At 49.1% G+C, this 12,813-nt stretch overlaps 2 protein-coding genes across 4 annotated transcripts in view; one reads left to right on the forward strand and one right to left on the reverse strand.

Annotated features, from left to right (window-relative positions):
• Positions 1 to 12,813, forward strand: part of rdh12 (retinol dehydrogenase 12) — a 34,963-nt gene that overhangs the window by 17,484 nt on the left and 4,666 nt on the right. For both annotated transcript variants that reach the window (XM_072485154.1, XM_072485145.1), the window contains 2 exons: positions 9,159 to 9,368; positions 10,644 to 10,833. In XM_072485154.1, the coding sequence (XP_072341255.1) occupies positions 9,159 to 9,368; positions 10,644 to 10,833 (400 nt within the window). The remainder of the gene's footprint in view (positions 1 to 9,158; positions 9,369 to 10,643; positions 10,834 to 12,813) is intronic.
• zfyve26 (zinc finger, FYVE domain containing 26) overlaps positions 1 to 12,813 on the reverse strand; it is a 192,303-nt gene that overhangs the window by 3,037 nt on the left and 176,453 nt on the right. For both annotated transcript variants that reach the window (XR_011936542.1, XM_072485117.1), the window contains one exon: positions 7,288 to 7,366. Coding sequence is in view for 1 of the 2 variants with exons in the window: in XM_072485117.1 (XP_072341218.1) it covers positions 7,298 to 7,366 (69 nt within the window). In the remaining variant the exon portion in view is untranslated. The remainder of the gene's footprint in view (positions 1 to 7,287; positions 7,367 to 12,813) is intronic.

Below are 12,813 nucleotides of genomic sequence, written 5' to 3' on the forward strand. Positions count from 1 at the left end.
CAACAACTTGTAGTTATAAAACATCTTTAATGGTTTACATTTCTGTGGCCCAGCTGGGCTGTGTGAAAACCAGCTGATGTATTTGCCAACATCACAACAGCGGCTACTCATCAAAAATAATCAATCAGCTGCGATATACTTTGGCAAATTCTGAGGACTCAAAAAAGCACTATACAAATTAAAATTTTCACTTTCAGGTGGAATATTTGTTTTTTTTATTTTGTCGGCGACTGAATCTGACTGGGTTACCATCCCAACGGGGACCTACCTCACTAATGTTAATGTGAGAGTCTAGACAGTGGTCAGCAGCAGGTAGTTGTCAGAGCTGTGGTAATCACCACTGTTGTATATATTGGGAGTTGTGTGGTAAGGCCCTGTACTACAGGTACGGGGGTAGTTCCCTGCCTGCTGGCTCCGCCCAGTAAGCGGGGTATAAAAATGTGTGCTCCCCGTACTGCAGCCTTTGTGACAGCTGCTGTAGGATGCCACACATCTTAGTGTAATAAAATAAAGCCTCAAGTTGTATTCAACTCTCGTCTTTGTGCAATTGATCGTGTATCAATGTATTACACTAAATTTTTCAGAAGATGGACCTCCGCATCAAGCCGGATCGCCTGCAGCTGGATCTGCAATCAAGCAACGCCAAAAAGGACTTTGAACATATGGCTAGCTTGTTTCGAAGCTTACATCAGGTCGGCACCAGACCCAATTCCGGAAGCTCAGAAGATCCAGATCCTCTACTCACGGCTGAGCTCCAACTTTTTCCGCTTATCCAGGACGTGCCGACCTATGATGAAGCCATGGCGCTACTGAAAGAGAACTACGCCCAGCGGACGAACACGCTCTTTGCCAGACACGTACTCTCTACTCGTAGTCAGCTCCCTGGTGAGTCCGTAGAAGATTTCTGGCGTGCTTTAATTCCCCTGGTCACAGACTGTGACTGTCAGGCCGTCACGGCCACGGAACATTCAAACCTCCTCATGCGGGACGCCATTGTCACGAGGATCGGGTCAGACCACATCCGCCAGCGACGTTTAGAGGGAGCCACACTCGACCTCGCGGAAACCAAAAAGCTGGTGCTATCGATGACAATTGCCTCGCGCAATATTCAGACCTACACCCCCGGATGCGCGGCCCACTCCTCCTACGCACAGTGGACCCCGCAGACGGCCACCCCACCGGGGACCCCACTCAGCCAATCCTACGCCTGTGCCACGCACCAGCCATCCAACCCAGGGGGCCCCAGATGTTACTTCTGTGGGCAGCAAAAACACCCCCGGCAAAGCTGCCCTACCCGCAGCGCCCTTAGCAAGGCCTGCGGCAAGAAGGGGCACTTCGCCATGGTGTGCCAGGCCCGCTCAGTCGCCCCCCCCCCCCCCCCCCCGGCGTACGGACAGTGGGCGTTGCCATCTTCTCCTCCTCGGACCACGCACGGCCAGTGGGCGCCGCCATCTTCCCTTCCTCGGACCACGTGCGGCCCATGGGCGCCGCCATCTTTTTCAAACCCCGCCACGAGCGGCCCGTGGGCGCTGCCATCTTGTCCACTTCAGGATCTTCAGGTGCCGCCACCTTGCCTCCCCCACAGCACATGGGCGCCACCATCGTACCAGGACCCGGGCACCCCAGCGTCGACCAGCCGCGACTCGCCTCGGTCACAATTGACCAGTCTCGCCCGCACAATCTAGCCACCGCCTCGACAAGCGTGAAGATCAATGGCACTAGATCTCCTGTCTGCTGGACTCCGGGAGCACCGAAAGCTTCATCCATCCCGATACGGTAAGGTGCTGCTCCCTCGCGGTCCACCCTGCCAATCAGAGAATCTCCCTGGCCTCCGGGTCCCACTCTGTGGCGATCCGGGGGTACTGTATAGCCACTCTCACTGTCCAGGGCGTAGAATTCAGCGGCTTCCGCCTCCAAGTCCTCCCCAACATCTGCGCTGCCCTGCTGCTCGGCTTGGACTTCCAGTGTAACCTCCAGAGCCTAGCATTGAAATCGGCGGGCCCCTACCACCCCTTACTGTGTGCGGCCTCGCGACCCTAAAGGTCAACCCACTTTCCCTATTCGCAAACCTAACCCCGGATTGCAAACCCGTCGCCACCAGGAGCAGATGGTACAGCACCCAGGACGTGACCTTCCTCAGGTCCGAGGTCCAGCGGCTGCTTCGGGAAGGCATCATCGAGGCCAGCAACAGCCCCTGGAGAGCCCAAGTGGTAATGGTGAAAACTGGGGAGAAACACCGAATGGTCGTGGACTACAGCCAGACCATCAATCGGTACACGCAGCTCGGCGCGTACCCCCTCCCACGCATATCTGATACGGTTAACCAGATTGCACAGTGCCGGGTCTTTTCAACTGTAGACCTAAAATCCGCCTACCGCCAGCTCCCCATCCGTAAGGCGGACCGCCCATACACTGCCTTCGAGGCAGACAGCCGCCTTTACCACTTTCTCAGGGTTCCTTTCGGCGTCACCAAATGGGTCTCGGTCTTCCAAAGGGAGATGGACCGAATGGTCGACCGGTACGGGCTGCAGGCCACTTTCCCATACCTAGACAATGTCACCATCTACGGCCACGATCAGCAGGACCATGCCAACCTTGCCAAATTTCTCCACACCGCCACTCTCCTAAACCTCACCTATAACAAGGAGAAGTGTGTATTCAGCACGAACCGCTTAGCCATCCTCAGCTATGTGGTCCAGAATGGAGTTCTGGGGCCCAACCCTGACCTCATGCGCCCCCTCATGGAACTCCCCCTTCCCCACTGCCCCAAGGCCCTCAGCCGCTGCCTGGGGTTCTGATGTACCATCAATGACGACAGACAAGAGTCGGAAGAGTAAACTGTGGCTTTAATCAGCTAAAAGACACCTGCTGGCAGCCGGTCCCAGAATGAGGGCAGGGCTGGAGGTTAGCTACCTTTATACTTGAGCCCGAGGGGCGGAGCCAGCAGGGACAAACCCAGACGTGTAACAAACAGTAAGTACCATAAGTAAGAACAGTATGTACAATATAATACAGTGGTTCACCACAGGTTCTTTTCTTGCTACGCCCACTGGGTCCCAAACTATGCGGACAAGGCCCTCCCAGTCATCCAGTCAACTCTTTTCCCCCTAATGGCCGAGGCTCAACAGGCCTTCAACCGTATTAGGGCCGACATCGCCAAGGCAGCGATGCACGCAGTCGACAAGACGTTAACCTTTCAAGTGGAGAGCGACGTCTGCCGCCACTCTCAACCAGGCAGGGAGGCCCGTGGCATTCTTTTCACGAACCCTTCATGCCTCTGAAATTCGACACTCCGTCGAAAAAGAGGCCCAGGACATCGTTGAAGCTGTGCGGCATTGGAGGCATTACCAGGCCGGCAGGAGTTTCACTCTCCTCACTGACCAACGGTCGGTGGCCTTCATGTTTAACACACAGCGGGGCAAGATCATTAACGATAAATTCTTGTGGTGGAGGATCGAGCTCTCCACCTACAACTACGAGATTTTGTATCGCCCCGGTAAGCTCAACGAGCCCCCTGATGCCCTATCCCGAGGTACATGTGCCAGCGCACAGGTGGGCCGTCTCGAGACTCTGCACGACAACCTTTGTCACACAGTTGTACCACTTCATCAAGGCCCGCAATCTGCCCTACTCCGTCGAGGAAGTATGGGCAATCACCTGAGACTGCCAGGTCTGTACGGAGTGCAAACCGCACATCTACCAGCCGGACTGCGTGCGCCTGGTGAAGGCCTCCCGCCCCTTTGAACGCCTCAGCTTAGATTTCAAAGGGCCCCTCCCCACCACCGACTGTAACACTTATTTCCTCAGTGTGGTCGATGAGTACTCCAGATTCCCCTTCGCCATCCCATGCCCCGACTTGACGTCTGCCACCGTCAGCAAAGCCCTCAAAACCATCTTCGCCCTGTTCGGCTTCCCCGCCTACATCCACAGTGACAGGGGATCCTCATTCATGAGTGATGAGCTGCGTCAGTTCCTGCTCAGCAGGGTTTTCGCCCCCAGCAGGATGACCAGCTATAACCCCCGGGGAAACGGGCAGGTGGAGAGGGAGAATGGGACGGTCTGGAGGGCCGTCAAGCTAGCACTACGGTCCAGAAATCTCCCGGCCTCCCGCTGGCAGGAGGCCCTTCCCGACGCACTGCACTCCATTCGGTCGCTCCTATGCACTGCGACTAACGACACACCCCATGACCGTCTCTTCGCCTTCCCCAGGAAGTCCGCATCCGGGGTGTCGCTCCCAACTTGGCTCGCAGCTCCAGGACCCATACTCCTCTGTAAGCACGTACGACTCCACAAGGCAGACCCGTTGGTTGAAAGGGTGCAGTTACTCCACGCTAACCCCCAGTATGCCTACGTAGCGTACCCCGACGGCCGCCAGGGACCTGGCACCAGCAGATTCCCCACACACACCCCTCCGGCCCTGCGCCACCCTCCTCCCCGGCCCACCCAGCAGCAACCACCCCGGGACCATCAGTCCTCTCCCTGCCCACGGCCGAGGATGAGGAGGATTTTGGCAGGCTCCCGGACTCACCGAGGACCAGACCTACACCGGAATCGCCGCCACCACTGCGTCGCTCCCAACATCAGATCAAGGCCCTGGACCGGCTAAACCTGTAATTGGTTCGGGACTGTTAAAGCACCATGTACTGGACTCCAAAATTTTTTTTGCCTCTGTATATTAAAACTTGTTCTGTATATAGTTCTCTGCCCCCCTGCCGGACTCAATTTTAACAGGGGGTGAATGTGGTAATCACCACTGTTGTATATATTAGTAGATGTGTGGTAAGGCCCTGTACTACAGGTAGGGGGGGTAGTCCCTGCCTGCTGGCTCCGCCCAGTAGGCAGAGTATAAATATGTGTGCTCCCCATACAGCAGCCATTTCGCCAGCTGCTGTAAGAGGCCACACATCTTAGTGTAATAAAGCCTCACTTGTATTCAACTCTTGTCTTTGTGCAATTGATCATGCATCAAGAGCGGAATCCAGTCTTGTACTCAGCGTGGAATTTTTTCCACTTCCCACCCCTCCCATCATTCAAAAGTCATCGAGGTCAGTTTGTGGTGTCCTCCAACACATCCCTTGCTGGAAAACCTCATTGCAGAGAAGGCACGGAACATGGAACATCGCAGCTGCGAGATAAATATACATACCAACATGAATTAGGTAGAATAGGCCTCGAGCCTGTTCGTCCATTTAATAAGATCATGACTGTGGCCTGAACTCCACTTTCCTGTCTACGCCCTATACCCTTTGATTCACTAAATCTAGTTAGCCATCAAAGACGGTCAATCGATACGTGATACATTATGAGACATTAAATGGCCATTTGAATGTAATATTTTTGTGTGAACACTTTTGACCACCTTACAGGTCTTTCCAATTTCCTGGTGAAGGAACTCTCCTCTCGGCCACAGGGTGGCTGCATTGAGGGTAAAGCAGGGACTAACCATACCAGTGGCATAAATCTTGCTGTGCACCAGCGCTTGGCGTCCACTGGATGGCAGCTCTGAGGCGAGGACCTTATCACATAACCAACGCTGGGCATGAAATATCAGCAAATCCTACTGCCAACCAAATGAACAAACATAGTCGTAGAATGGAACAGTTCAGAAGAAAGCCATTTGGCCCATTGAGTCTCTGCAGGCCTTCCAAGACCAATTCAGCCAGTCCCACTCCCTGCCCTTAGCCCGTAACTCTGCAATTGTTTTTATCTTCACAGTCTTATCGAATGGATTTTCAGTAACTGCTGTGACGTGGCCAGAGGTTTCTGATGGACCGTGAGAGAGGGAACAGCGGAAACATAATTTATTCATTCAGAGCATAACAATCGTACGAGCCCAAACAACTAAGTGCGAATGAGTGGCGTTTAGATTCTATAATAGACATGGGTTGTATCATCGGAAAGCAAAACACTGCAGATGAGAGTCTGAAATAAAAACAGAAAATGCTGTAAATAGGTCAGCACGGTGGCACAGCGGTTAGCACTGCTGCCTCACAGCGCCAGGGACCCAGGTTCAATTCTAACCTCGGGTGACTGTGTGTGGGGTTTGCACGTTCTCCCCGTGTCTGCGTGGGTTTTCTCCGGGTGCTTTGGTTTCCTCCCACAGTCCAAAAATGTGCAGGTTAGGTGGATTGGCCATGCTAAATTACCCTTCAGTGTCCAAAGATGGAGGTTAGGTGGATAGGGTGGGGTGTGGGCCTAGGTAGGATGCTCTTTCAGAGGGTGGGTGCAGACTCGATGAGCTGAATCGCCTCCTTCTGTACTGTAGAGATTCAGTGGATTCTACTCAGCAGGTCAGGGCGTATCAGCGGAGAAAGAAAAGCGAGTTCACGGATGGTTTTTCATCAGAACTGGGAAAAGTTAGAGATATGATGGGTTTCAGACAAGGGGTGAGTGGGACACCAGGAAGGTCTGAGATAAGATGGAAGACAGGAAAGATTGAATGACAAAGAGCAAGTCGTCAAAGGGAATGGTGATGGGGCAGATAAAGAAACAAGAGATGTGGCGAGGGGATAGGTTGGATAATGTTGGAAATCAAACCAGTGAGAACAATTTAAGATGGTCTCCTGTTTATTACGCTGCCTGGACCTTGGTGCCTCTCAATTTAACTGAAGAGGATACTTTTTCCCAAAAATCTTTCCTCCTGCACCCCCCACCCCCACCCCAAAAGCAATAGACTCTTCCACTGAGGTATTCCCCACTTGACACGCTATTCATGTGCAATCACGCCATTTAGCTATGGAGGATTTCCCACGTGAAGCAGACCCCATCAATCCACATGTATGCACTTTACAGCAGGGGTAACAAATCCAAAGCATAAATGCTCTTGTCTGGGAACACTTGAGGCCAACTGAAGCACCCTAAAGTCACTCTGCTAAAATCAGCCTACTCTTCTTGATCCAAGGGTGAAACTTTGAACTTTCCCAGGTTAAATGGTTTCGGTAAACGCATGAAGCTTATAATTCGCATTCAAATTCTAATTTGTATAGCCCTCTATAGAGCCCTGCTAGACTCTGTATTGTGAAATGCTCGACGCTAACTGACTCGGGGGGCAGGGGGGGGAGAGATGGTGGCATGGTGGTAATGTCACTGGAGTAGTAATCCAGAGTCCCAGGTTAATACTGTGGGGACATGGGTTCAAATCCCACCCCAGAAATTGATGGAATTTGAATTCAGTGAATAAATCTGGAATATAAATCCATGATAGTTACCATGAAACTTTCATTGATTGTCATAAAACCCCATCTAGTTCACTGATACCCTTCAGGAAATGGAATCTGCCGTCCTTACCTGGTTTGGCCTACGTGACTCTGAAATGACCTCGCAAGCCACTCAGTGGGCCACAAATGCTGGCCTTGCCAACGACACCCTATGAAAGAATTTAAAAAGAGAAAATTAATGGGAAATAAATTGCAACTGACAGTTTATCCAAAGGCTATTGTGAAATTCAGTCTTTCATGTTTCCATTTATCCCTCGACAGCTAATCCTAACCCCAAATTCACAGATGATTCAGATAGGATTTGAATCTCATTCCACAATTTGAGGACAAAGATGTTGGCGTGTTCCATGAACTGAACGGTGTTCTGGAATTTTAAAACATTTCTTGAAATGAAATTAACTGCAAGCCCTGAACACAGAGTGAAGAACCAGCTTGGTCAGCAGGACATGCAGTAGTCAATACGCTGCCCGTTGCACTTCCGAGTTTTCTTTCCCATCTAAGTCAGCAACCACCAAAAGTAAAACGTAGTTATCTTCTTGGCCCGTGAGCTCACCCTGTGTGCAAACCGATTACATGTTTGCATGTACTATAATAACAATTCCGCTTTATTATTATAAAGTGTAATAATACACTTATTATAATAAGCTGCTGATTAACTGCAAGTCTTTTGTGCATTAGGAGGGAAAACGTCCTAAGCTCAATAAAAGGTCGTTGACCTGAAATGTTAACTCTGTTTCTCTCTCCACAGACGCTTCTTGACCTGCTGAGTATTTCCAGCCTTTTCTGTTTTTATTTCAGATTTCTAGCATCTGCATTATTTTGTTTCTCTAAATCCTAAACTGGTATCACGGAATTGTTACGGTGCCAGAAGGAGGTCATTGGGCCTGCTGTATCTGCACCAGCTCTCCAAACGGGCATCATGGCTTAATGTAATTCCCCTGCCTTCTCCCCACACCCCTGCACATTGTTTCTATTCAAGTTACCACCTCAGGCCTTCTTGAATGCCTCGATTGAACCTGCTTCCACCAAACTTCCAGGCAGAGCATTCCAGACTCAAACCTGTTTTCTCTCATCACATTTGCTTCTTTTGCCAAACACTTTAAATCTGTGCCCTCTTGTTCTTGATCCTTTTACGAGCAGGAAAAGTTTCTCTGGGAGGCACGGTAGCACAGTGGCTAGCACTGTTGCTTCACAGCTCCAGGGTCCCAGGTTCGATTCCCGGCTTGGGTCACTGTCCATGCGGAGTTTGCACGTTCACCCCGTGTCGGCGTGAGTTTCCTCCGGGTGATCCGGTTTCCTCCCACAAGTCCAAAGATGTGGTTAGGTGGACTGGCTATGCTAAAATTGCCCTTAAGTTAGGTTGGGTTACGGGGATCGGGTAGAGGTGTGGGCTTGGGAAGGGTGCTCCTTCCAAGAGCCGGTGCAGACTTTATGGGCCAAATGGCCTCCTTCTGCACTGTAAATTCTATGAAACATGCTCCCTATCAACTCTGTCCAGCCCCCTCTTGATCTTGAACAGCTCTCAGATCTCCCCGGCCCTCATCCTTCTTCTCTTCAAGGAGATGAGTTGTATGTGGTGATCGGAGTATTTACTGAGACTATTCACTTTGCAATAGAGCACGGTAATTGGGAGTTCTAAACGCAACACAGAATGTCCCAGGGAAGTAGAAAACTAAAGAAAGATCACGGTGTCACGATGGTGCAGTGCTTAGCACTGCTTCCTCATGCCGCAGAGGACCCGGGTCACTGTCCGTGTGGAGTTTGCACATTCTCCCCGTGACTGCATGGGTCGCACCCCCACAACCCAACGATGTGCAGAGTAGATGGATTGGCAACGCTAAAATTGCCCCTTAATTGGAAAAAAAAAAGAATTGGGTACTCTAAATTTAAAAAAAAAAGAAAGATCACTGACGTCGAATGTTTTGTATTCTTTTCCTTCAGGTCATTTCTTGCTGACCTGCCTCCTTCTCGATCTCATTAAAAGATCAGCCCCTGCTCGCATTGTTAATGTATCGTCCTTTGCTCATGTCTTCGGTCGGATCAACTTTAAGGATCTTCAGAGTGAGCAGAGTTATGATGGGGGATTGGCTTACTGCCAAAGTAAACTAGCAAATATCCTATTCACCCGGGAACTGACCAAGCGTCTGAAAGGTAAGATGCAAATTGTATCTCCACAATTAGGCAAAATTTTGTGTAAAGATCATCTGTTTAAAGTCCTTTTCACCTGGATGACTAACAGATTCTGGCCTTTTTTATTCATCAGTTCATTATTCTATCTTTGATCTAAACAGATGCCAATGAGTAACTTAAGCATCTTGACCAAGAATGTTCCAATACGTTATTGCTGGTGTATGGTCTCAGCCTGTGCAGTGATAGGGAGCCTACGTCTGACTTCAATATTCCTGCCTGTGAAGGGGAAAACTAACCACTAGAGAGCGAACTCCTAATCACATGTACCACGGTGCCAGTGTGGACATGATCAGACGTTGCCCTTATCAGTACATGGTCAGGATTTACTCTTCAAGAGGCAGGGATTTGTAAAAAGGCTATTTTAATTGGGGACTACAGTAAGCCAAATCTAAATGAGGAATATCAAACTATTTTGCAATTCACAATTTGACAGGGGCACCTTTTTGCATTTACTAGATCAAAAACATTCCCAGCTTCTATTGCAAAGAACTACTGTACAAAACTAACTAGAACCAAAGATTGACATTGGGATATATAAAAATGGTGTTGTGGTTACTCAAAGTTTCAAAGAAACAACCCCAATTCTACCAACCAATCTGAGCAACATGTTCAATTTCATATACATGTCCATTGGCTATTACATATTAGCCTCCTTGGTCTTTGCTCACAAATGTCCATCTTCATGTCTAAACATGGGCGGATTGTATTATGTCCCCTTCAATGAGCCTTGTTGGCATGCTTTCTGTCACTTGTAAAGAAGCTTTGGTTGAAAACCACTAGCTTTCAGGTGGTGGTTTCTAAACTAGCTATAATCGTTTGGTAGTACAGAACTTGAGTATTGCTGAAAAAATACATTTTGTCAAAGCTTTTTGTTTTGTACTCATCAGGAAAATCGCAAGAATACCAGTGTCAGGGGAGACAACATACTTATTCTGAATGAGAAGATGGTGCTGATTGGTTGGTAAGTGGAGTTTAATTGGTAAAGGTGTCAACATGGAGAATGCACCAATTGATGGTGACCGACAGTTAACTGCCAAGCATTGTTTGAAATGTAAACAGGCAGCTTGACTCTTATTGGTCAAAGCATTGTCCTGTTGAATGAACCAGTGAATGTTGTTTGCCCTGACATTGGTATTCCTGCGATTGTCCTGGTGAGTGCAAGATGAAAAGCTTCAACAAAATGTCATCTTACAGTAAAACTGGTTATATTTCACTTTGTTTCTTTTCTGGATATAGACACTAAAGTCACTGTAAATTCTGTGCATCCGGGCTCTGTCAAATCGGAACTAACCAGGCACTCCTTCATCATGTCCTTGGCATGGAGGGTTCTCACTTTCCTCATCAAAACACCAAAAGAGGGTGCACAGACCAGTATATATTGTGCTGTAGCTGAAGAGTTGCAAGAGATTTCTGGAAAACATTTCAGGTTTGTGAAATATAATTTTTTTTTTAAAATTAGGAGGCAGTGGCATAGTGGTACTGTCACTGGACCAGTAATCCAGAGACCCTGGGTAGTGCTTTGAGTATCCGGGACCAAATCCCACCATAGCAGATGGTGAAATTTGAATTCAATAGAAGTCTGGAATTAAAAGTCTAATGCTAACCTTGAAGCCATTGTCGATGTCAGAAAAACCCATCTGGTTCACTGATGTCCTTTTGGGAAGGAAATCTGCCATCTTTACCTGGTCTGGCCTTTGTGCTCAGCAGCACCACTAAGGAGGCCGTGGCTGTTTCTGGAGGGAACAGGCACCAGATTCCCAGAGGCTCCGAGGCCACAGGTAAGTAATGTAGTTGGGTGTTGTTTCACAGGGAGAAGGATGAAGGGGAATCAGCAGCAAGGGGAAGGGTGTGGCTCTCATTAGGGAGGGGGCCCAATATCCAGTCCCTCAATCAGGCACCCAATGTCGCATGACAATAGGCTAACCTGCAGATGGGCTAATACCAGTGTGTTGACCAGAACTGCACACAATACTCCAAATGTGGCCTAACCAATGTATATACCTGCTACACGATTTCTCAACGCCTTTACTCAGTGCCCCAGCTGATGAAGGCAAGCATGCAATATGCCTTCTTAATTACCTTGGCCACCTGTGTTGCCACTTTTAGGGAACTGTGGGCCTGCACACCCAAATCCCTCTGTATGTTAATGTTCCTAAGGGTTCTGCCATTTACAGTATAATTCATACCTAGAGTTAGTTGATCCTCCAAAATGCATCACCTTTCATTTGTCCGGATTAAACTCCATCTGCCGTTTCTGTGCCCTCTGACAACTCTCGGTACTGTCAGCAACTAGAACATAGAACATTACAGCGCAGTACAGGCCCTTCGGCCCTCGATGTTGCGCCGACCTGTGAAACCACTCTAAAGCCCATCTACACTATTCCCTTATCATCCATATGTCTATCCAATGAACATTTGAATGCCCTTAGTGTTGGCGAGTCCACTACTGTTACAGGCAGGGCATTCCATGCCCTTACTACTCTCTGAGTAAAGAATCTACCTCTCACATCTGTCCTATATCTATCTCCCCTCAATTTAAAGCTATGTCCCCTTGTGCTAGACATCACCATCCGAGGAAAAAGGCTCTCACTGTCCACCCTATCTAATCCTCTGATCATCTTGTATGCCTCAATTAAGTCACCTCTTAACCTTCTTCTCTCTAAGGAAAACAGCCTCAAGTCCCTCAGCCTTCCCTCATAAGATCTTCCCTCCATACCAGGCAACATTCTGGTAGATCTCCTCTGCACCCTTTCCAATGCTCCCACATCCTTCCTATAAATGCGGCGACCAGAATTGCACACAATACTCCAAATGCGGCCGCACCAGAGTTTTGTACAGCCTCATGGCTCCGAAGCTCAATCCCTCTACCAATAAAAGCTAACACACCGTACGCTTTCTTAACAACCCTCTCAGCCTGGGTGGTAACTTTCAGGGATCTATGTACATGGACACCGAGATCTCTCTGCTCATCCACACTGCCAAGAATATTACCATTAGCCAAGTACTCTGTCTTCCTGTTATTCCTTCCAAAATGAATCACCTCATACTTTTCTGCATTAAACTCCATTTGCCACTTCTCAGCCCAGCGCTGCAGCTTATCTATGTCCCTCTGTAACTTGTAACATCCTTCCGCACTGTCCACAACTCCACCGACTTTAGTGTCACCTGCAAATGTACTCACCCATCCTTCTACGCCCTCCTCCAGGTCATTTATAAAAATGACAAACAGCAGTGGCCCCAAAACAGATCCTTGTGGTACACTAGTAACTGGACTCCAGGCTGAATATTTCCCATCAACCACCACCCTTTGTCTTCTTCCAGCTAGCCAATTTCTGATCCAAACTGCTAAATCACCCTGAATCCCATGCCTCCGTATTTTCTGCAGTAGCCTACAGTGGGGAACCTT

This window comes from Scyliorhinus torazame, chromosome 2 (genome assembly GCF_047496885.1).
Source record: "Scyliorhinus torazame isolate Kashiwa2021f chromosome 2, sScyTor2.1, whole genome shotgun sequence".
Taxonomy (NCBI): Eukaryota; Metazoa; Chordata; class Chondrichthyes; order Carcharhiniformes; family Scyliorhinidae; genus Scyliorhinus; species Scyliorhinus torazame.